The 22,424-nt window shown below is 44.9% G+C and overlaps 1 protein-coding gene across 1 annotated transcript; it reads left to right on the forward strand.

The window, feature by feature from the left end:
- Positions 1 to 309: 309 nt before the first annotated feature.
- On the forward strand, positions 310 to 21,707 carry LOC110521849 (BLOC-2 complex member HPS3). The gene is made up of 18 exons (XM_021599777.3): positions 310 to 594; positions 1,703 to 2,058; positions 2,245 to 2,419; positions 5,097 to 5,274; positions 5,742 to 5,824; positions 5,992 to 6,181; positions 6,298 to 6,379; positions 7,276 to 7,430; positions 10,346 to 10,454; positions 10,616 to 10,893; positions 12,724 to 12,901; positions 13,029 to 13,262; positions 17,528 to 17,713; positions 17,856 to 18,050; positions 18,338 to 18,445; positions 18,550 to 18,756; positions 18,903 to 18,993; positions 19,441 to 21,707. The coding sequence occupies exons 1-18, from the start codon at positions 378 to 380 to the stop codon at positions 19,566 to 19,568; spliced, it is 3,150 nt and encodes a 1,049-aa protein (XP_021455452.3). The 5' UTR covers positions 310 to 377; the 3' UTR covers positions 19,569 to 21,707.
- The last annotated feature ends 717 nt before the right edge of the window (positions 21,708 to 22,424 follow it).

A 22,424-nucleotide genomic window follows, 5' to 3' on the forward strand; every position in this document is an offset into this window, starting at 1 on the left:
ATCGCTGGAGATGGAGTTGTTGTTTCTGGTTTTCACTTTCACAATTAGCACCGCATGAATTCTTCAAACTGTGTTCCCTTTCAGATATAGTTAGCGTATACTTAGGATTTCTGTGTAGAAAAGAGCAAGTAGAGTAAACTTACCAGGGACTAGGTAAAAAAAAAAACTAATTTTCAAGATAAACGAATTCTGCCTGCTCATCACAAGACGGTGGGGGCATGTGATATGATCAAGTTATCTAGCTAGCTAGCCTCTGGGTGTAGCTGGCTGACCTCGACAGTGAAAACAAAGCCCCGTATTATCCGGACAGAAGCGATGTATCTACCTTGATGTACACATCGTGTTTCTCGACGTAAATTACGGGAAAAACAGTGAAGATGGTTCACGTATACAACTGCCATCCCTTCGCTTCCCAGCAAATCGTGCAAGCCGAACAGGAGCCTGGGTTAGTGTGTTGTGGCGGGGGTGTCTTGTTTGTGGAGTCCGCGGGAGGATGCAAGATCGAGGCATTTCAACTGGAAGCGGAGGGGTGTCCTCTTATCTGCCGCTTCGCCACCATGGGGACTGTGCAGAGCATCCTGCACAGCGAGATAGGTGTGTCACTTAATTCCACTTATCCTTTCTGTCTTTGCGCTGTTGTTTACTCACATTGTTTATAAACCCAGAGGCGCAGCAAACATGCCGGGGTTAGGGGTGTGAGAAGTCAATGAGTGAAACATTCTTCCTTTGTTGTTAGTTTTCTCGAAATCTAAAGGCACGACCTCGATTCGAGACAATTTCTTAAGTAGTTGAACATGTTATTACGGCGCACCCCCCTCATTTTCGTCAAAAACAACTTTTATATCGAAGGAGTGCCTTTGATTTGATGGCCTGCCCATGCGAAAAAAGATTGCAGCAGGGGCACAACTTTGGTTTTAGAAGTGGGGGGAACATTATTATTATTTCTTGTTTTTATCCAGTTGGATAAATACTCAAAACAGCCTACCCGGCTGCTCATAAGCGTCCGCGTGGTCCTAAAGCACAACGCCGCATCATTTATTATAAAACTGGTGGGGACAAAAAGGCAATTTCAGAATGTGGGGAGGGCATGGCCTCCCTGTCCCCAGTGAAAGTTGCGCACCTCGAATGCAGTATAACTGCAGTACACTGTAATATAACTTTAGTTAGGGTGCAGTATGACTGCAGTATGCTGCAATTACTGCGTCCAAAATACCACAGTCCGATGCAGTTACTGCATTTTACTGCAGTTTCAAAACGGCAATCTTTTTTTTGTATGGGTGCAAATGCACTGTTCGGATCGAGACGACCGTTAGAACCGAGTGTTTCTACCATGAGCTTTGCTAGCCAACGTTGCCAAGACATCACCTGAAAGTTTGATCAGGGATTTCTATTGGAGAAGCAGTTTAAGCCTATTTTCATACAGTACTTTGGTAAACTGCTGAGGGAGTGCGGTGCATCAGCATGTGTGTATAGCTAGAGTTTGTAAATTCAGTCAAAGAAAAAAAAAACAGTAGTCTAATTTAGATCCCTTGTAAAAAAAAGTGTCTTACATTGAAAATTCATCCAGGCTAATTTCCCACAGAATATAAATGAATTAATTTGGAATATAATAATGAAATAACTCTCCACTCATGACGATGTTCTCATCCGTGTTCTCAATCCTCTCTCCTCTGTCATCCCTTGTCTTGCCCTCCCACCCCAGGGGACTACCTGGTGACCATCGAGGAGAAGAACAATGTCACCTACCTCCGCACCTACACCAACTGGCGCTACCAGGTGGCCGAGAAGACACGTGTGGGTGTGCGTCTGCTGGGCCACTTCCTGCGTGGCTCATCCATGCGTGGGGCTCCCAAGGAGCAGATGGAGATCATTGAGATTCCGCTGTTTGAGCGCCCACTGTGTGTAGCGTGCTGTGGGGTGACAGGGGACCTGCTGGTGGGCTGTCCTAAGAGCCTGGTGCTGTTCAGTCTCAAGAGACAGGCCCTCAACGATAAGCTCTCCATCCTGGACTTTGAGCGTTGTCTGATCCTCCACCTCCCAGGACTGTCGCCCCAACAGGTAGGGGTTGGGATTTCGGTAATCTCATCTACCAGCCAGTTCTTTCTGTGGAGCCTGTTATATTTGGTAGCATTTAGCCTGGTGAGGACGAGGTTAGGGTTTGGGAAGTTAATTCTGTAATGCAAACTTTGCATACAAAATATTCTTTAATAGAGTATTTATTAACGTTGCCATCACTGCCTGCAGGTGGCGATCTGTGCGGGGTACATTGCCCTGCAGGCAGAGCTCGAAGTGCTGGTGGTCAAGCTGGAGAGACTTCCTGGCTCCGCCCCTACCCAGAAGTCAGCTGACAAGAAGTCCCAGGACCACTGTCTAGTCCCCAAGGATATGATCACTGGAGCAGAACACAACAATGAGATAGGTAACTCGATTAGCTCTACACAGTGTGTTTCATGATTAACTACTCATGGTGTGATGTGGTAATGTACAGGAACTCAAGTCCTTTTGTTCACCCGACCTAGAATACCTCACAATCAAATGCCGACGGCATTACCTCCTGAGAGAATTCTCTTCGGTTATCGTCACAGCCGTGTATATTCCCCATCAAGTCGATACTGACGGCTCTCAAGGAACTACACTGGACTTTGTGTAAATTGGAAACCGCATATCCTGAGGCTGCATTTATTGTAGCTGGGGACTTTAATAAGGCAACTCTAAAGAAAACATGACCAATGTTTTATCGACACATTTCCTGCACCACTTGTGCTTAAAAAACTCTCAACCATTACTAATCTCCCTTCCGGGACGGCTACAAGGCCCTCCCCCGCCCTCCCTTCAGCAAATCAGATCATGCCTCCATCCTGTCCTCCCTTCTGAAAGGCAGAAACTCAAACAGGAAGTACACGTAGTAAGGGCCGTTCAACACTGGTATGACCAATCGGAATCCATGCTTCAAGATTGTTTTGATCACGCTGACTGGGATATGATGGGTTGCCTCTGAGAATAACATTGACGTACGTATACACTAGAGGTTGGCCGATTTATGATTTTTCATAATCATAATACCAATTATTGGAGGACAAAAAAGCCGATACCGATTAATCGTCCAATTTAATTAATTAATGTATTATATATATTTGTAATACAGACAATTACAACAAAACAGAATGAACAATGAACACATATTTTAACTTAATATAATACATAAATAAAATCTATTTAGTCTCAAATAAGTAATAAAACATGCTCAATTTGGTTAAAATGCAAAAACACAGTGTTGGAGAAGAAAGTCAAAGTGCAATATGTGCCATCTAAAAAAGCTAACTTTTAAGTTCCTTTCTCAGAACATATGAAAGCTGGTGGTTCAATATTCCAAGTTCTTCAATATTCACAGTTAAGAAGTTTTAGGTTGTAGTTATTATAGGAAATATGACGCGTCAACTATTTCTCTCTATACCATTTGTATTTCATATACCTTTGACTATTGGATGTTCTAATAGGCACTTTAGTATTGCCAGCCTAATCTCAGGAGTTGATACCCTGATGAAGACAGCTTGGCTGTCGAAACGTTGGTAATTATATTTTTGCATCTGAGCTCCTAGAGTGTGCGGCTCTCTTTTATTTTCAAGGCTTCAAGTCATAAATAGTGCTGTGGTTCAAGCATTGCTAAGGGCTGCTGGCAAACGCAGTAAAGTTTGAATGAATGCTTACGAGCCTGCTGCTGCCTACCATCGCTCAGTCAGACTGCTCTATCAAATCATAGACTTAATTATAATATAATAAACACATTGAAATACGAGCCTTTGGTCATTAATATGGTCAAATCCGGAAACGATCATTTCAAAAACAAAACGTTTATTCTTTCAGTGAAATACGGAACCGTTCCGTATTTTATCGAACGGGTGGCAACCCTAAGTCTAAATATTGCAGCTACATTCCACAACCTTCAATGTTATGTCATAATTATGTAAAATTCTGGCAAATTAGTTCGCAACGAGCCAGGCGGCCCAAACTGTTGCATATACCCTGACTCTGTGTGCAGTGAAAGCAAGAGAGGTGACACAATTTCCTGAGTTAATGTTGCCTGCTAACATGAATTTCTTTAAACTAAATATGCAGTTTAAAAAATATATACTTCTGTGTATTGATTTTAAGAAAGGCATTGACGTTTATGGTTTGGTACATTCGTGCAACGATTGTGCTTTTTTTGCGAATACCTTATTTACATAAGTATTCCGACCCTTTGCTATGAGATTCAAAATAGAGCTCTGGTGCATCCTGTTTCCATTGATCATCCTTGGAATGTTTCTACAACTTGATTGGAGTCGACTTGTGGTAAATTCTATTGATTGGACATGATTTGGAAAGGCACACACCTGTCTATATAAGGTCCCACAGTTGACAGTGAATGTCAGAGCAAAAACCAAGCCATGAAGTCGAAGGAATTGTCCGGAGAGGACCGAGACAGGATTGTGTCGAGGCACAGATCTGGGAAGGGTACCAAAACATTTCTGCATTATTGAAGGTCCACAAGAACACATTGGTCTCCATTATTCGTACATTTAAGATGTTTGGAACCACCAAGACTCTTCCTAGAGCTGACCGCCCTGCCAAACTAAGCAATCGGGGGAGAAGGGCCTTGGTCAGGGAGGTGACCAAGAACCTGATGGTCACTCTGACAGAGCTCTAGATTTCCTCTGTGGAGATGGTTGTCTTTCTGGAAGCTTCTCCCATCTCTGCATCACTCCACCAATCAGGCCTTTATGGTACAGTGGCCAGACGGAAGCCACTCCTCAGTAAAAGGCACATGATAGATTGCTTGGAGTTTGCCAAAAGGCACCTAAAGACTCTCAGACCATGAGAAACAAGATTTTCTGGTCTAATAAAACCAAGATTGAACTCTTTGGCCTGAATGCCAAGCATCACATCTGGAGGAAACCTGGCACCATCCCTACGGTGGTAGAATAAGGCTGTAACGTATCAAAATGTGGGAAAAGTAAAGGGGTCTGAATACAGTGTACTACAAACTGCACCGTAAATGGTGTGGTTGTGTATTCTGTCTGATTGGGTTGTGTTTATCTTGTCTTTGTATTCCCCAGAGGTGAGGAAAGAGGGTCTTGCTGGTCACCTTGATCAGGATGACTTCTTCATATTCCCTAAGCACCAGGAGCTGCTGGGGGACAGGGCTAAGGACTGTGGGGTCAAGGTCTCTCTGGAGTGGACAGGCATGGAGAGTGAGGCCAGGGGTATCCTCGCTATCACCTATATCTTATACAGGTGTGTACGTGTGGGAGCTGTTGTCGTGTTTTTTTATTTTTATTTAACTAGGCAAGTCCGTTAAGAACAAATTATTATTTACAATGACTGCCTACCCCGGCCAAACCCTGACGATGCTGGACCAATTGAGCGCTGCCTTATGGGACTTTTAATCACAGCCGGATGTGATTCAGCCTGGATTCAAACCAGGGACTGAAATGACGCCTCTTGCACTGAGATGCAGTGCCTTAGACCGTTGCGCCACTGGGAGCCCTTGTCTGTCTGTCTCTGTCTGTCTGTCTGTCTGTGTACGTACGTACGTACGTACTAGGGGTTGGTCTCATCCTATTGGGTCTCCCCTCCTTGCACTGAGATGCAGTGCCTTAGACCGTTGCGCCACTGGGAGCCCTTGTCTGTCTGTCTCTGTGTGTCTGTCTACGTACGTACGTACTAGGGGTTGGTCTCATCCTATTGGGTCTCCCCTCCAGACGTTTTGCTCCAGACTTCTTCCAAGGCTGCAGTGTGGAGGATACCCGCCTGCACTCCCTGCAGTTCCACCCTGTATTCACCAGTGAGTCATACCTTCCTTATGCTCTCCCTGCCTATGGAACTAACATGTACTGTAAATCCATAGGTAAGTAGGAGGCACACATATTTTAAAGTAGGACCTATTTCTACATTCCCTCCTTCACTCCTCATCCCTTTCTTTTCTATTGGTCTTCTCTCCCTGACAACCAGGTAACCAGGAAGTGTGTGCTGAGGGGGGGAGAGGGGTGGAGCCGACGTGTGTATTCTGTTTCTTCTCGCTGCCCAACACGGGCTACGTGTACAGCGTGAGGGGTGGAGTGGAGATGGTCTCAGTCTATCAGTATCCAGAGAAAGCCCAGCAGGCCGTCCTCACTGACCTCTTCCTCCACATCATCACCAAGTAAGGACAGGAGAAAGAATACGAAGTTCAGGAGACAGATATTACTGATTGATTGATTATTTGAGACTGGTCTCATCTACCTCTTCTAAACGTAATAGTACCTGTGTGTTTGGCAGGAATGCTCTCCAGTGTTTCTCAGTGAGGTGTTCTGCAGTGGCAGCCAGAGCTGAGGACCCTTACATCGATACCACCATGAAGGTGAGGATCACTCCACTGCCCTTAGCTAATGGAAGACAGATCTCTATGCATTAGACCTCCTCATTATTGATCTGAAGGACGCTTTGACTGTGTCTTCCCTACTTGTGTGTGATTGGCTGTGCCTCGGTTGGCTGTGCTCTGATTGGCCCTGCTACACAATGAGACAGGAAGCCATTAAAGTGGATAAGAGCTCCTGCAGAACTACAGATGGATGGCTGCTTGGCTCAAGATCAGTGTGTTAGATTCACAAAGATGGAGGAGCTGGAAAGGGATCAAAATGACAACCACTTACACAGTTGCAGTTTGTGTTTATACATGTGTGCGTGCCAAACAGTTACACAGTGGAAACAGAGCAGCACACTCGCATATGCGCCTAAGAAATTGATGTGTGCGAACTGAAAAAGTAAAGTGTGAGTGCATGTGCAAAGAATTGCTGCTGCAGCTATTTTCAAAGTATTTCTGACGTTTTGTATCATAGCTGGTAGCGAATCACACAAAGAACTACGAAGAGTCCCATATATCCTACAGTTTCTCGCAGCAACTGTGCCTGGGGTGCTGTGCCCGCCGTGAGTGAAGTGCTGAAAGATTCATTGTTGGAAGCGCACAGGCATAGAAGTTGATCGAATTTACCCGAAAGGCTACTAAAGTGTGACTTTGTTTCTTGACTATTTACCCTGCCCTGTGACCCATATTCAAACAAAACCATTTAAGCCACCTTCGGTTTCCAGTGTAAGACCATAACATCTGCAAGAAACGGTTGGCATGTAGCAACATTCATGTGATTATTTTAATGAATCCCAAAGATGCAAAAGTGGTAATTACAATTTCACAGACTAAACGTAAACAACCACCAGGTAATACGTCGCTTAAGTGTAACTGGCTGTTGTGTTGTGCAGGCCTGTCCTCCCATCACCATGGAGGTGTGTGCTTTGCGGATCCAGCTGTTCATTGGTCTAAAGGCTCTGTGTCACGATCGCCACCACATCGTCCTGCTAACCGCTGCAGACGTGGAGACCAGGGAGGACCCAGAGAGGGAAGCTCGCAGGAACCTGTAGGTCACACACACACACACAGTCAGAGACTGTTGTCATAGCTAGAGCTGCACTTGATTAGAAAGGAAATATACCTGTGCAATTGACTCAAACCAAACTAAATACTTCTTCAAAATCTGACCAATTCAAATTATGAGAATGTTATAGATCTATGGTAAGACGTCTGATCTAGGGCTGGCCGATATCATATTTTAAGGTAAACCGGTATACATTTTTTCAATACCATCTAAAAAAAAGTAACGTCCTCTAACTGTCAACTGCGTTTATTTTCAGCAAGCTTAATATGTGTAAATATTTGTATGAACATAACAAGATTCTACAACTGAGACATGAACTGAACAAGTTCCACAGACATGCGACTAACAGAAATGGAATAATGTGTCCCTGAATAAAGGGGGGGGGGGTCAAAAGTAACAGTCAGTATCTGGTGTGGCCACCAGCTGCTTTAAGTACTGCAGTGCATCTCCTCCTGATGGACTGCACCAGATTTGTCAGTTCTTGCTGTGAGATGTTTCCCCAGTCTTCCACCAAGGCACCTGCAAGTTCCCGGACATTTCTAGGGGAATGGCCCTAGCCCTCACCCGCCGATCCAACAGGTCCCAGACGTGCTCAATGGGATTGAGATGCGGGCTCTTCGCTGTCCATGGCAGAACACTGACATTCCTGTCTTGCAGGAAATCACGCACAGAACGAGCAGTATGGCTGGTGGCATTGTCATGCTGGATGGTCATGTCAGGATGAGACTGCAAGAAGGGTACCACATGAGAGAGGAGGATGTCTTCCCTGTAATGCACAGCGTTGAGATTGCCTGCAATCAGAAAAAGCTCAGTTTGATGATGCTGTGACACATCGCCCCAGACCATGACGAATGATCGCGCTCCAGAGTACAGGCCTCGGTGTAACGCTCATTCCCTCGACGATAAACATGAATCCGACCATCACCACTGGTGAGACAAAAACGCGACTCGTCAGTGAAGAGCACTTTTTGCCAGTCCTGTCTGGTTCAGCGACGGTGGGTTAGTGCCCATAGGCAACGTTGTTGCCAGTGATGTCTGGTGAGAACCTGCCTTACAACAGGCCTACAAGCCCTTAGTCCAGCCTCTCTCAGCCTATTGCGGTCAGTCTGAGCACTGATGGAGGGATTGTGCGTTCCTGGTGTAACTCAGGTAGTTGTTGTTGCCATCCTGTACCTGTCCCACAGGTGTGATGTTCGGATGTACCGATCCTGTTCAGGTGTTTTACACGTGGTCTGCCACTGCGAGGTCAATCAGCTGTCCATCCTGTCTCCCTGTAGCTGTCTTAGGCGTCTCACAGTACGGACATTGCAATTTATTGCCCTGGCCACATCTGTAGTCCTCATGCCTCCTTGCAGCATGCCTAAGGCACGTTCACGCAGATGAGCAGGGACCTTGGGCATCTTTCTTTTGGTGTTTTTCAGATTCAGTAGAAAGGCCTCTTTAGTGTCCAAATTTTTCATAACTGTGACCTTAATTGCCTACCGTCTGTAAGTTGTTAGTGTCTTAACGACCGTTCCACAGGTGCATGTTCATTAATTGTTTATTGAACAAGCATGGGAAACAGTGTTTAAACTCTTTACAAAAGATCTGTGAAGTTATTTAGATTTTTACGAATGACATTTAAAAGACAGGGTCCTGAAAAGGGGACATTTTCTTTTTTTGCTGAGTTTATAATGGTATTTTGATACAGATAAATTAATTTAAAGTTACTTCACTGTCAGTTTTGACCTAGTTTGGTTGAGTATAAAACAATCCGTATGTAGAAAGCCTGTTAAAACCACTTAGAATTCATTTGTTGCCTTCCCAGGTGTCGTGCACTTTTCATAATACAAATTTAGAGGTTATATTATTCAGAAATATGAAATACTGTCAAAAATGTAAAAATATTGTGACATATTTTGGCCAAATCACCCAGACAAAATCTGATCATACCCATATAACAGCTTTCTGTGTAGTACAATTACAGAAACATTGTCACTACACACACCCATCATTTATGAAGCACTGAAACTACACTCTATTTCCTCACATTGGTATTCAAAAGAATGCATTGTAAGGATATGCAGAACCAGTCAAAAGTTTGGACACACCTACTCATCCCGGGGTTTTTCTTTATTTTTGCTATTTTCTACATTGTAGAATAATAGTGAAGACATCAAAAATGATGAAATAACACATATGGCATCATGTCGTAACCAAAAAATATATTTGAGATTCAAAGTAGCCACCGTTTGCCTAGATGACAGCTTTGCACACTCTTGGCATTCTCTCAACCAGCTTCATTAGGTAGTCACCTGGAATGCATTTCAGTTAACAGGTTTTGTTAAAAGTAAATTGTGGAATTTCATTTAAGCCAGTCAGTTGTGTTGTTACATGGTAGGGGTGGTATACAGACGATAGCCCTGTTTGGTAAAAGGCCACGTCCATATTATGGCAAGAACAGCTCAAATAAGCAAAGAGAAATTACAGTCCATCATTACTTTAAGACATAAAGGTCAGTCAATGCCTAGCGGGACACCTGTCGACAACTTCCGGTGAAATTGGAGGTAGCACAATTCAAATAAATAATCATAAAAATTATGGATATTAAACATTTAGGTACATACAAGTGTCTCATATCGGTTAAAAGCTTAAATTCTTATTCATCTAACTGCATTGTCAGATTTACAATATGCTTTACAGCGATAGCATGCCCTGCGATTGTTTGAGGACAGCGCCCCATATCAACATTTTTCCACCGGCACAGGCTTCATAAAATCACAAATAGTGAAGTAGTTTCTGACCTAGAAGCTATAATATCAGCCATCTGTGGCCCAGAATGACCGGTGTTACAGAAGTGACTGGCGTTATGGAGATGAGCTGACTGTACTTCTTGCTTCCCTGACCTCTGATCCCAGGAACAGGAAGTCATCCTCCACCAAGCCCCGGGATCCCATTGAGATGAGTCGCGGCTGGAATCTATACGTGGTCAACACCGTCCCCCCACTCCAACTCTACAATGAGATGGTACAGCACCTCAACACCAGAACAACATGTCAACCAAAGCCTTAATGTTTACGAGACATTACTCATTTTTACCATTCATTTTTCTTTGGCTCTGTTGTGCTGAATGATGTGTTTATGCTGTTTAACCTTGCATTCAACAATTAACCTTTTCTCTGGGCTAGGTGGAGTATAGTAAGAAGTATGAGGAGACCAACCCTCTGTCTCAGAGCTGTCTGCACCTGCTCAGTGAGGCCCACCTCCTCCTGAGAGCCACGCTCCTGGACCCCCGGGTGGGAAATCCAGTGGAGCAGCCTCAGAGCAGTGACCAGAACCTAGCCCAGTCCCTGGGATATACAACAACAGACAAAATAGGCAGCACCACTGACAGAACAATAGACAGACAGGAGCTACAGCAGGCCTTCCAGGAGAGCTGTGCACATTTAGGAGACTGCTTCAGTAGGTCAGTTGGTTCGGGGTCACATTAAAATCAAGGTAGATTGATATGTTATTTATTTATTTATTGATACAGTATGTTAGTTGATTAATATGCTAGTTTATTGAATAATATGTTAGCTAATTGATTGATTGATTTTGTTGTTTTGTTTTTGGACTGGTTTGCCCATTTGTCAACAACTATTTTTCAAATATGTTACTGGACACTTAATGTGAAGTGTGACTGTCTCTTCCACATACAGTGGGACAAAAAAGTACTTATGGCCACCAATTGTGCAAGTTCTCCCACTTAAAAAGATGAGAGAGGCCTGTAATTTTCATCATAGGTACACTATGACAGACAAAATTAGAAAAAAAATCCAGAAAATCACATTGTAGGATTTTTTATGAATGTATTTGCAAATTATGGTGGAAAATAAGTATTTGGTCAATAACAAAAGTTTATCTCAATACTTTGTTATATACCCTTTGTTGGCAATGACCGAGGTCAAACGTTTTCTGTAAGTCTTCACAAGGTTTTCACACACTGTTGCTGGTATTTTGGCCCATTCCTCCATGCAGATCTCCTCTAGAGCAGTGATGTTTTGGGGCTGTTGCTGGGCAACACAGACTTTCAACTCCCTCCAAAGATTTTCTATGGGGTTGAGATCTGGAGACTGGCTAGGCCACTCCAGGACCTTGAAATGCTTCTTACGAAGCCACTCCTTCGTTGCCCGGGCGGTGTGTTTGGGATCATTGTCATGCTGAAAGACCCAGCCACGTTTCATCTTCAATGCCCTTGCTGATGTAAGGAGGTTTTTACTCAAAATCTCACGATACATGGCCCCATTCATTCTTTCCTTTACACGGATCAGTCATCCTGGTCCCTTTGCAGAAAAACAGCCCCAAAGCATGATGTTTCCACCCCCATGCTTCACAGCAGGTATGGTGTTCTTTGGATGCAACTCAGCATTCTTTGTCCATACACAACGAGTTGAGTTTTTACCAAAAAGTTATATTTTGGTTTCATCTGACCATATGACATTCTCCCAATCTTCTTCTGGATCATCCAAATGCTCTCTAGCAAACTTCAGACGGGCCTGGACATGTACTGGCTTAAGCAGGGGGACATGTCTGGCACTGCAGGATTTGAGTCCCTGGCGGCGTAGTGTGTTACTGATGGTAGGCTTTGTTACTTTGGTCCCAGCTCTCTGCAGGTCATTCACTAGGTCCCCCCATGTGGTTCTGGGATTTTTGCTCACTGTTCTTGTGATCATTTAGACCCCACGGGGTGAGATCTTGCGTGGAGCCCCAGATCGAAGGAGATTATCAGTGGTCTTGTATGTCTTCCATTTCCTAATAATTGCTCCCACAGTTGATTTCTTCAAACCAAGCTGCTTACCTATTGCAGATTCAGTCTTCCCAGCCTGGTGCAGGTCTACAATTTTGTTTCTGGTGTCCTTTGACAGCTCTTTGATCTTGGCCATAGTGGAGTTTGGAGTGTGACTGTTTGAGGTTGTGAACAGGTGTCTTTTATACTGATAACAAGTTCAAACAGGTGCCATTAATACAGGTAACGAGTGGAGGACAGAGGAGCCTCTTAAAGAAGAAGTTACAGGTCTGTGAGAGCCAGAACTCTTGCTTGTTTGTAGGTGACCAAATATTTATTTTCCACCATAATTTGCAAATAAATTCATAAAAAATCCTACAATGTGATTTTCTGGATTTTTTTTCTAATTTTGTCTGTCATAGTTGAAGTGTACCTATGATGAAAATGGGCCTCTCTCATCTTTTTAAGTGGGAGAACTTGCACAATTGGTGGCTGACTAAATACTTTTTTGCCCAACTGTATGTGTAGGTTTGATAAGCGTGACTGCCACCTGGCCCTGCCCTACTATAAGATGTCAGGCCTGTCTGTGACAGAGGTGATCTCCAGGAACAGGTGTCTGTCCAGCAGCCCCTGTGGCTATGGGAAGGGGTTCCTCTTCTTCCTCAAACACTCACTCTATGAGGAGACCATGGAGGAGCTCACTGAGGTAGCTACACCAGTCCTTGGAGACCTCCAGCCATTCCACATTTTTGTTAAATTCCAACACAAGCGCATCTGATTCAATAGTGTTGAATGTTGCTAGTCAAGGGTTCTTGCCTGTGTGTGTAATGTAGGAGACAGCCAACAAGGTGCTGGATATCTTCGGTGTGGCTGAGCCGTCCCAGCTCCCCCATGTTATAGCCAGCCCCTCCATGGTCAGAGCCAGCCCTGACAGTGGCCTGGCCCACCTAGAGCGCCTGGAGTCCATCGGAGCCCCCTCTGTACCCCTCACTCTCTCCAAGGCTGCCCTGGCCCTCCGCATGGGAGACCTGCAGCTCTACAGACAACACATGGACAGACACACAGAGGTTCGTGTGTGTTGACTGTGTGTGTCTATTGAAATGTAGATTATATTGTACTGTGATGTTTCACTGTGGATCCAAATAAAGTGGTTTAGTATGTAGATGTGGTATACGTACTACTGCGTATTTCCATGATGTGTGTAATTTAAAGGCGCAATAGGCAGAAATCGCTCCGCCATTTCCTGGGTGCTGAAATTCTAATAGTTGAAATCAAATTTTATTTGTCACATGCGCCGAATACAACAGGTATAGAACATATAAATCAAATCAAATTTTATTTGTCACATACACATGGTTAGCAGATGTTAATGCGAGTGTAGCGAAATGCTTGTGCTTTTAGTTCCGACAATGCAGTAATAACCAACAAGTAATCTAACTAACAATTCCAAAACTACTGTCTTATACACAGTGTAAGGGGAGAAAGAATATATGAATGAGTGATGGTACAGAGCAGCATAGGCAAGATACAGTAGATGGTATCGAGTACAGTATATACATATGAGATGAGTATGTAAACAAAGTGGCATAGTTAAAGTGGCTAGTGATACATGTATTACATAAGGATACAGTCGATGATATAGAGTACAGTATATACGTATGCATATGAGATGAATAATGTAGGGTAAGTAACATTATATAAGGTAGCATTGTTTAAAGTGGCTAGTGATATATTTACATCATTTCCCATCAATTCCCATTATTAAAGTGGCTGGAGTTGAGTCAGTGTCAGTGTGTTGGCAGCAGCCACTCAATGTTAGTGGTGGCTGTTTAACAGTCTGATGGCCTTGAGATAGAAGCTGTTTTTCAGTCTCTCGGTCCCAGCTTTGATGCACCTGTACTGACCTCGCCTTCTGGATGATAGCGGGGTGAACAGGCAGTGGCTCGGGTGGTTGATGTCCTTGATGATCTTTATGGCCTTCCTGTGACATCGGGTGGTGTAGGTGTCCTGGAGGGCAGGTAGTTTGCCCCCGGTGATGCGTTGTGCAGTGTGGTTGAGATTGCATCGTCTGTGGACCTATTTGGGCGGTAAGCAAATTGGAGTGGGTCTAGGGTGTCAGGTAGGGTGGAGGTGATATGGTCCTTGACTAGTCTCTCAAAGCACTTCATGATGACGGAAGTGAGTGCTACAGGGCGGTAGTCGTTTAGCTCAGTTACCTTAGCTTTCTTGGGAACAGGAACAATGCTAGCCCTCTTGAAGCATGTGGGAACAGCAGACTGGTATAGGGATTGATTGAATATGTCCGTAAACACACCGGCCAGCTGGTCTGCGCATGCTCTGAGGGCGCGGCTGGGGATGCCGTCTGGGCCTGCAGCCTTGCGAGGGTTAACACGTTTAAATGTCTTACTCACCTCGGGTGCAGTGAAGGAGAGACCGCATGTTTTCGTTGCAGGCCGTGTCAGTGGCACTGTATTATCCTCAAAGCGGGCAAAAAAGTTATTTAGTCTGCCTGGGAGCAAGACATCCTGGTCCGTTACTCGGCTGGATTTCTTCCTGTAGTCCGTGATTGACTGTAGACCCTGCCACATGCCTCTTGTGTCTGAGCCGTTGAATTGAGATTCTACTTTGTCTCTGTACTGACGCTTAGCTTGTTTGATAGCCTTGCGGAGGGAATAGCTGCACTGTTTGTATTCGGTCATGTTACCAGACACCTTGCCCTGATTAAAAGCAGTGGTTCGCGCTTTCAGTTTCACGCGAATGCTGCCATCAATCCACGGTTTCTGGTTAGGGAATGTTTTAATCGTTGCTATGGGAACGACATCTTCAACGCACGTTCTAATGAACTCGCACACCGAATCAGCGTATTCGTCAATATTGTTATCTGACGCAATACGAAACATATCCCAGTCCACGTGATGGAAGCAGTCTTGGAGTGTGGAGTCAGCTTGGTCGGACCAGCGTTGGACAGACCTCAGCGTGGGAGCCTCTTGTTTTAGTTTCTGTCTGTAGGCAGGGATCAACAAAATGGAGTCGTGGTCAGCTTTTCCGAAAGGGGGGCAGGGCAGGGCCTTATATGCGTCGCGGAAGTTAGAGTAACAATGATCCAAGGTCTTTCCACCCCTGGTTGCGCAATCGATATGCTGATAAAATTTAGGGAGTCTTGTTTTCAGATTAGCCTTGTTAAAATCCCCAGCTACAATGAATGCAGCCTCCGGATAAATGGTTTCCAGTTTGCAAAGAGTTAAATAAAGTTCGTTCAGAGCCATCGATGTGTCTGCTTGGGGGGATATATACGGCTGTGATTATAATCGAAGAGAATTCTCTTGGTAGATAATGCGGTCTACATTTGATTGTGAGGAATTCTAAATCAGGTGAACAGAAGGATTCTGTATGTTTCTTTCATCACACCATGTCACGTTAGCCATAAGGCATACGCCCCCGCCCCTCTTCTTACCAGAAAGATGTTTGTTTCTGTCGGCGCGATGCATGGAGAAACCCGTTGGCTGCACCGCCTCGGATAGCGTCTCTCCAGTGAGCCATGTTTCCGTGAAGCAAAGAACGTTACAGTCTCTGATGTCCCTCTGGAATGCTACCCTTGCTCGGATTTCATCAACCTTGTTGTCAAGAGACTGGACATTGGCAAGAAGAATGCTAGGGAGTGGTGCACGGTGTGCCCGTCTCCGGAGTCTGACCAGAAGACCGCCTCGTTTCCCTCTTTTTCGGAGTCGTTTTTTTGGGTCGCTGCATGGGATCCACTCCGTTGTCCTGTTTGTAAGGCAGAACACAGGATCCGCGTCGCGAAAAACATATTCTTGGTCGTACTGATGGTGAGTTGACGCTGATCTTATATTCAGTAGTTCTTCTCGACTGTATGTAATGAAACCTAAGATGACCTGGGGTACTAATGTAAGAAATAACACGTAAAAAAACTGCATAGTTTCCTAGGAACGCGAAGCGAGGCGGCCATCTCTGTCGGCGCCGGAAGTGAATTTATAGTATAAAGTAGACCTTACAGTGAAATGCTTACTTACAAGCCATTAACCAACAATGCAGTTTAAAGAAAACAGGGGAAAAAAAGATAAGATAAGAATAACAAATAATGAAAGAGCAGCAGTATATAACAATAGTGGGGCTATATACAGGGGGTACCAGTACAGAGTCAATGTCAATGTGTGGTGGCACCAGTATTGAGGTTATATGTACATGTAGGTAGAGTTATTAAAGTGTCTATGCATAGATAATAACAGAGTATCAACAGTGTAGAAGAGGGGGGAGCAATGCAAATAGTGTGGGTAGCCATTTGATTAGCTGTTCAGGAGTCTTATGGCTTGGGGCCTTCCTCTTACACTGGTATAGATGTCCTGGATGGCAGGAAGCTTGGCCCTGGTGATGTACTGGGACGTATGCACTACCCTCTGTAGTGCCTTGTGGTCGGAGGCAGAGCAGTTTCCTTAGATATCGTGCACCAGCTGTCTTCACATATATGCATAGGCCCCTGCCCCTTGTCTTACCAGAGGCTGCTGTTCTGTCCTGCCAATGGAGTGGATAACCCGACAGCTGTATGTTCTTAATGTCGTCGTTCAGCCACAACTCAGTGAAACATAAGAAATAACCATTTTTAATGTCCCGTTGGTAGGATATACATGCTTTCCGATCGTCCCATTTATTTTCCAGCGATTGAACATTAGCTAGCAGGACGTAAGGCAAGGGCAGATTAGCCACTCGTCGCCTGATTCTCAGGCACCCTGATCTTTTTCCACAAAATATAAGTAGTCCTTCTCCAGTGAATCACGGGGATCTGGGCGTGGTCGGGTGTCTGTAGTAGTATATCCCTCCCGTCCGACTCATTGAAGGGCTCCTCATCCAGTTTGAGGTGAGCAATCGCAGTTCTGATGTCCAGAAGCTCTTTTCGGTCATAAGACACAGTAGCAGCAACATTATGTACAAAACAAGTTACGAACAATGTGAAAAAAAAACAGCGTGGTTGGTTAAGAGCCGATAAGACAGCAAGCCCTCCCCTCCAGCGACATCGTAAGTCGCCTAATTCCATTTATGTGACAAAACCAGCAGTCATTGTGTAGAGAATCATTGTACCATCTAAACCACTGTGAAATATCTTTTCCATAATCAAAAAAAGTAAAAGATGCAAAAAAAATAACTTGAGAACGGGAAGCATAGAAATAGCACACACAAAACAGATCTACCACTTCTTAAACTTGCTTTCAATGAGAAGGGCAGATCTATTACTCACATTTCTATGTACATTTGGTCGGGTTGCCTACACAGTTACATATTGTAGCTTTAACTGTCTATGTACTATATACCTACTCAGATGCTGCAGGTATATGGGTTCATCGAGGAGCACAAACTGCTGCTGCATGGCAGAGGGCACACGGTGGTGCCCACCCTCCTGGCACGCCACCTCAGGGACAGCCAGGAAGGTCTGCTGGTAGCAGCCATGGTTGCGCTACACGAGAATAACAAGGTCAAACTGGACGAGGCTGACCTCTTCTTCCAGGTTAGGGTTACAGTGTTTGTGTGTAAGTCATTCCTATAGGATTTCTGTAGGATTTCCTGCAGGATTTGATCCCAAGTATGATCTTTAAAATGTTCATGTGTCATTGTGAATGTATTGAAATGTGTATGTGTGTGTCCTGTAGAAGCTTTGTGGGAACCTGTCAGGGCCCCAGGGAGGCCCTCAGCTGCTGGTGGACTTTTGGGAGGCCCTGCTGATGGCCTCATTACAGGAAGCTGTCATCCAGGAGCTGCTGTTCCGCCTCACCTCTGTCTACATTGACCGCGTCACGCGCCGAGACAGCCACGGCATGAAACCACTCAAGACCGCAGACGACCTGGTTTGTTTCTGTCTCTGTAGTTTGTTGTGTTCTTGTCACTATGGCATGATGTTCCCCAGGGTTATAGCCTAGCTAGGAGGTAGTAGAGAGGTAGTCCTACAGTAAGACTGTCTATATATCTGTTGTGTAGATCAGGGGTTTTCAAACCTCTCCTCAGGAGACCCCCCGATGTTTTAACTATTTTGCAGCCAGCATACCTGATTCAAATTGTCAACTAACCATCAAGCCATTTTATAGGTGCATCAGGTGGGCTAGTTCAGGACCACAACATTGTTTCTGTGTTGTAGATCAACTCATGTTCTCACTATGGTGTGCCATATCCCTGGGTCAGCATCCTGACTCCAGCTCACGTCAGTATCATTCAAGATCACCAGGAGGACCTCCAGAAACTACAGGTCAATCTCTCTACATTGTCTATCAATTAACCAACCAATCAACATGTAAAATAAAGCCAATATGGTGAACAAACAATAAACCCTCAATGTCCACTCCTCCCCAGTCCCTGCTGTGCGGTCCCACCCTGGATGTGTCGTCCATCCTGCCCCTGTTGGAGCAGCTGCCAGACGGGGACAACGCGGGGCTAAGTGTGCACTTGCTCTGTGCCACCAAGCTGGACCGCCACGAGAGCTCCATCGAGAGGCTTCTAGACCGATGTCCTCAGGCAATCATCCCCTATGCTAACCACGAGCTGCAGAATAACAAAATGGTGGGTACTGCTATGTAACTCACCCTACTGTGAAACGCACTGCCCCAACTCCTCTGACCCTACCCAACCTTAAATCCTCAACCCCTTACCTTAATCCTAAAGTCTGAACTCTAACATTTGTATTATATTCATGTGATTTTGTTCAGACTCTGTGGTGGCAGAAACTGTTTCCTGAGCTGTGTGAGAGAACCAGAGCAGCAGGGGGAGAGAACACCATCTTACTGTCTGCACTCAAAGGTACACTTAGACTAGCCTGTGATTCAAGCATAGGGTTTAACTCCATAATGTCACCTCTTTTGCTGTAGTTAAAATGGGAAATCTGCAGTTTTGGTAAACAGCTGAGGGATGGGGCTGGAGAAATGTAACCAGTCCTAAATTAATAGACAGTGTTATGGATGCAATAATTGCCCATCCATGATATCAAAATTATAGTTTTAACTATGTTTTGAGGCTATAGAGTTTTTGTTTACAATTACATTGTTTACACACAGTGGACTAAAACAAGCGTATATTTTTGGTTTCTGATGGGGTACGACAGTTGAACTAAGATCATGAGGCATGTATAAGTTATATTCCTCAAGAATCAAAATCGGTATATTATTAATAAAAAATATGTATGCAGAACTCGCCCCTTTAATATTCAGAGAGTTTGGGCCGCAACATCTGTATTTTCCCCGACAACAGAAACGCTGGTGGTGGTTGCCATGGAGCTGAATCCACTGGAGTTTCTGGACCTGTTGCCTGATGACGGGACGGCACACTTCTTCCTGCCTCACCTGCTGGAGTGCAGCCAGAGAAATCTCATGACGTAAGGACCGTGTGGAACAGATATACAGTAGCTCTTAAAAAAATAAAAAACATTCCATGGTCCACCCAATTTCTAGGACAGCTTTTGAATAAGTAGAACAAGTGTCCATTAAGCAAACATTCCAAATGGTATGCTGGTTTGAATGGGAATTTCCCTAACGATTCTAATGCAACATAGAGGGTCCTAAACCTGGACCGTACTGGACAATCAACCACTTAGTGTGGAGTGAGCCTCAAAACACTACCTACTACTGTAGAGCCTAATGAAAATGGCCCACATACCAAAAACAACCATGTTTGTAGTCATTAGTTAAATGAGGTGTAGAGACACTGATTTTACAACCTCACTTTGTCTTTCTGTTCCCAAGTACTGATGCCGTGTTCCTAGTCATACCCTGCAGTGGTACTAGTCCTCTATGTAGACTCCCCTGATACACTGCGAGACCTTTTCTTTACGACAGAGTATTATGAACTTGATGTTAAGTTACACACTGGACTGTTCTGGCTTTTCTTCTGTTTATTGGGTGAAGAGAAAAAGGTGGTTCAATAACATGGAATGAAGGAAGCTATGACCTCACTGTATTATCGTGATGTTTTGCTTGCGGCATTAATAAATGCTCTAAAAAAATATTTAATTTGCATTCTTCTCCTTTCTCCAAGTGTATATATGCCAATGTTGAACAAACAAAAGGATGTTATATTTTCAAAACTCATTTCGGAGCATTGACATTAGACAAGCATCAACATTTTAGTAATTTAGCAGACGTTCTTATCCAGAGCGACTTAATGCATTCATCTTCTAGGTGGGACAAAGACACTTTTCCTCAAAGTATCTATCAGCAAAGTCAGAGCTAGGGGGATGTCTTTAAAGAGGATACGGTTTCAGGTGTTTTTGGAAGGGTGGGGGTGCTTGTGTTGGGGTGTAGTGGACGCAAGTTTTGACGGTCATCTAGGGTCACGCCAAGATTCTTTGCACTCCAGGAGGGCGATATTGGAGTTGTCAACAGTGATGGAGAGACACACCAAAAGTGAGTGTATGTGGTGCACACGTCACCTGTTAGGAGTGGCCTGCCAGGTAGGACACAATCCAAGAGTTGGCGGAGCCTGAGACACCCAGCCCTGAGAGGGTGGAGAGGATCTGATAGTTCACTGTGTTGAAGGGAGCGGCTAGATCTAAAAGGATGAGAACAGAGGAGAGAGAGTGAGCTTTGGCAGTGCGAAGAGTCTCTGTGACACAGAAGAGTAGTCTTGAAGCCTGACTGGTTAAGGTCAAGAGATGGTTCTGAGAGAGATGACGAGAGAGTTGAGCAGAGACCGCACGCTCAAGTGTTTTGGAAATTAAAGGGATACAGGTCTATAGGTGACATCAGATGAGTGTTGGTTTCTTGAGGGGAGTGATTTGGGCCGTTTTGAAGTCAGAGGGGACACAGCCAGTGGTCAGGGATGAGGGAAGTGAGGAATGGGAGAAGCTCCCCAGAGATGATCTGGAGGGGATGGGGTCGAGCGGGCAGGTTGTCGGCGGCCAGACCTCCCTTGTCGCAGGATTTCATCTGGAGAGCGAGGGGAGAAAGAGGTCAGGGCGTAAGGGAATTCTGCGTGAGTGGGACTAGTGACTCCGTAGGCTGAGTGATTGAGGAGCGGATGTCGTCAACCTTTTCAAAGTGCTTGACAATGTCGTACGCAGATGGGGGGGGGGGGGGGATTAAGGGGGGAGGAGAAGGTGGAAAAATAGTTCCCTCGGGTTAGAAGCAGAAGCTAGAAGTGTAGATTGATAGAAAGTGGCTTTAGCAGCGTATACAGAGGAAGAGAAGGTGGAGGGCGTGAAAGGATGACAGGTCCTCCGGCAGTTTAGTTTTTCTCCATTTGGCTCAGCTGCCTGCAGCCCCGTTCTGCAAGCTCGCAATGAGTCACTCAGCCACGGAGCAGGAGGTTAAATCCAAGCCGGGCCAGGATGAAAGGGGACAGTGTGAATCATAGGATGCAGAAAGGGAGGAGTGTAGGGTCGAATCAGGAAACAAAGTAGCGATCAGAGACCCGGAGGTGGTTTGCAGTGAGATTAGTAGGCAAACAGCCTCTAGTAAAGAGGAGTTCAAGCGTATTCCCTGCTTTGTGAGTTGGAAGGGATTGGAAAAGGTGGTCAAAAAGAGGGGAAAGAAATGATTTGAAGGCAGACATTGGGAGGTAGAAGTAACCAAGTACAGAGAACGGTGAGCAATCGTCAGGAAATGAGCCTATCAAGGTGTCCAAGCTCATGGAAGAAAACTCCAAAGTCACCAGGTGGGCGATAGATAACAATGTTAAGCTTGAGTGGACAAGTGACAGCATGGAATTCAAATAAGGAAATGGACAGGTGAAGGAGAAAATCTCCAGTCAGAGAAATTAGTGTGCTGCCACCGAGACGAACAGAAGCTCTTGGACTTTGAGAGAAAATGTAGTCAGATGAGAGAACAGCAAGAGTAGCAGTGTTCTCTGGGTTGATCCACAGCTCTGTCAGGGCTAAAAAGTCAAGGGACTGAAGGGCAGCATAGGCTGAGACAAACTCTGCGTTCTCTGCAGCAGATTGTCAGTTCCAAACGCTGCCAGAGACCCAGAATTTGACATGGGTTGTATGCGCAGGGTACATTCAATTAGAAGGGTTGCAGCCAAGGGGTGGGGAGTGTCTGTAAATCCAACTGGGAGAGGAGTGAACAGATATAGAACACACACACATAGTTGACAAAGCTACAAAAGTGCAAAAAGAGAAACAGAAAATAACATGCTAAGATACTCAAGTGAGAGTGGTGTGGGGCCTTCACTTTCCTTCCTCAAACAACTCAGCAGAACTGTCTTTGTTTTCAGCGACGGTTTTAGTTTTGCTAACT

The sequence above is a fragment of the Oncorhynchus mykiss genome, chromosome 4 (assembly GCF_057628025.1).
Source record: "Oncorhynchus mykiss isolate SJ-2025 chromosome 4, ASM5762802v1, whole genome shotgun sequence".
NCBI classification, from domain to species: domain Eukaryota; kingdom Metazoa; phylum Chordata; class Actinopteri; order Salmoniformes; family Salmonidae; genus Oncorhynchus; species Oncorhynchus mykiss.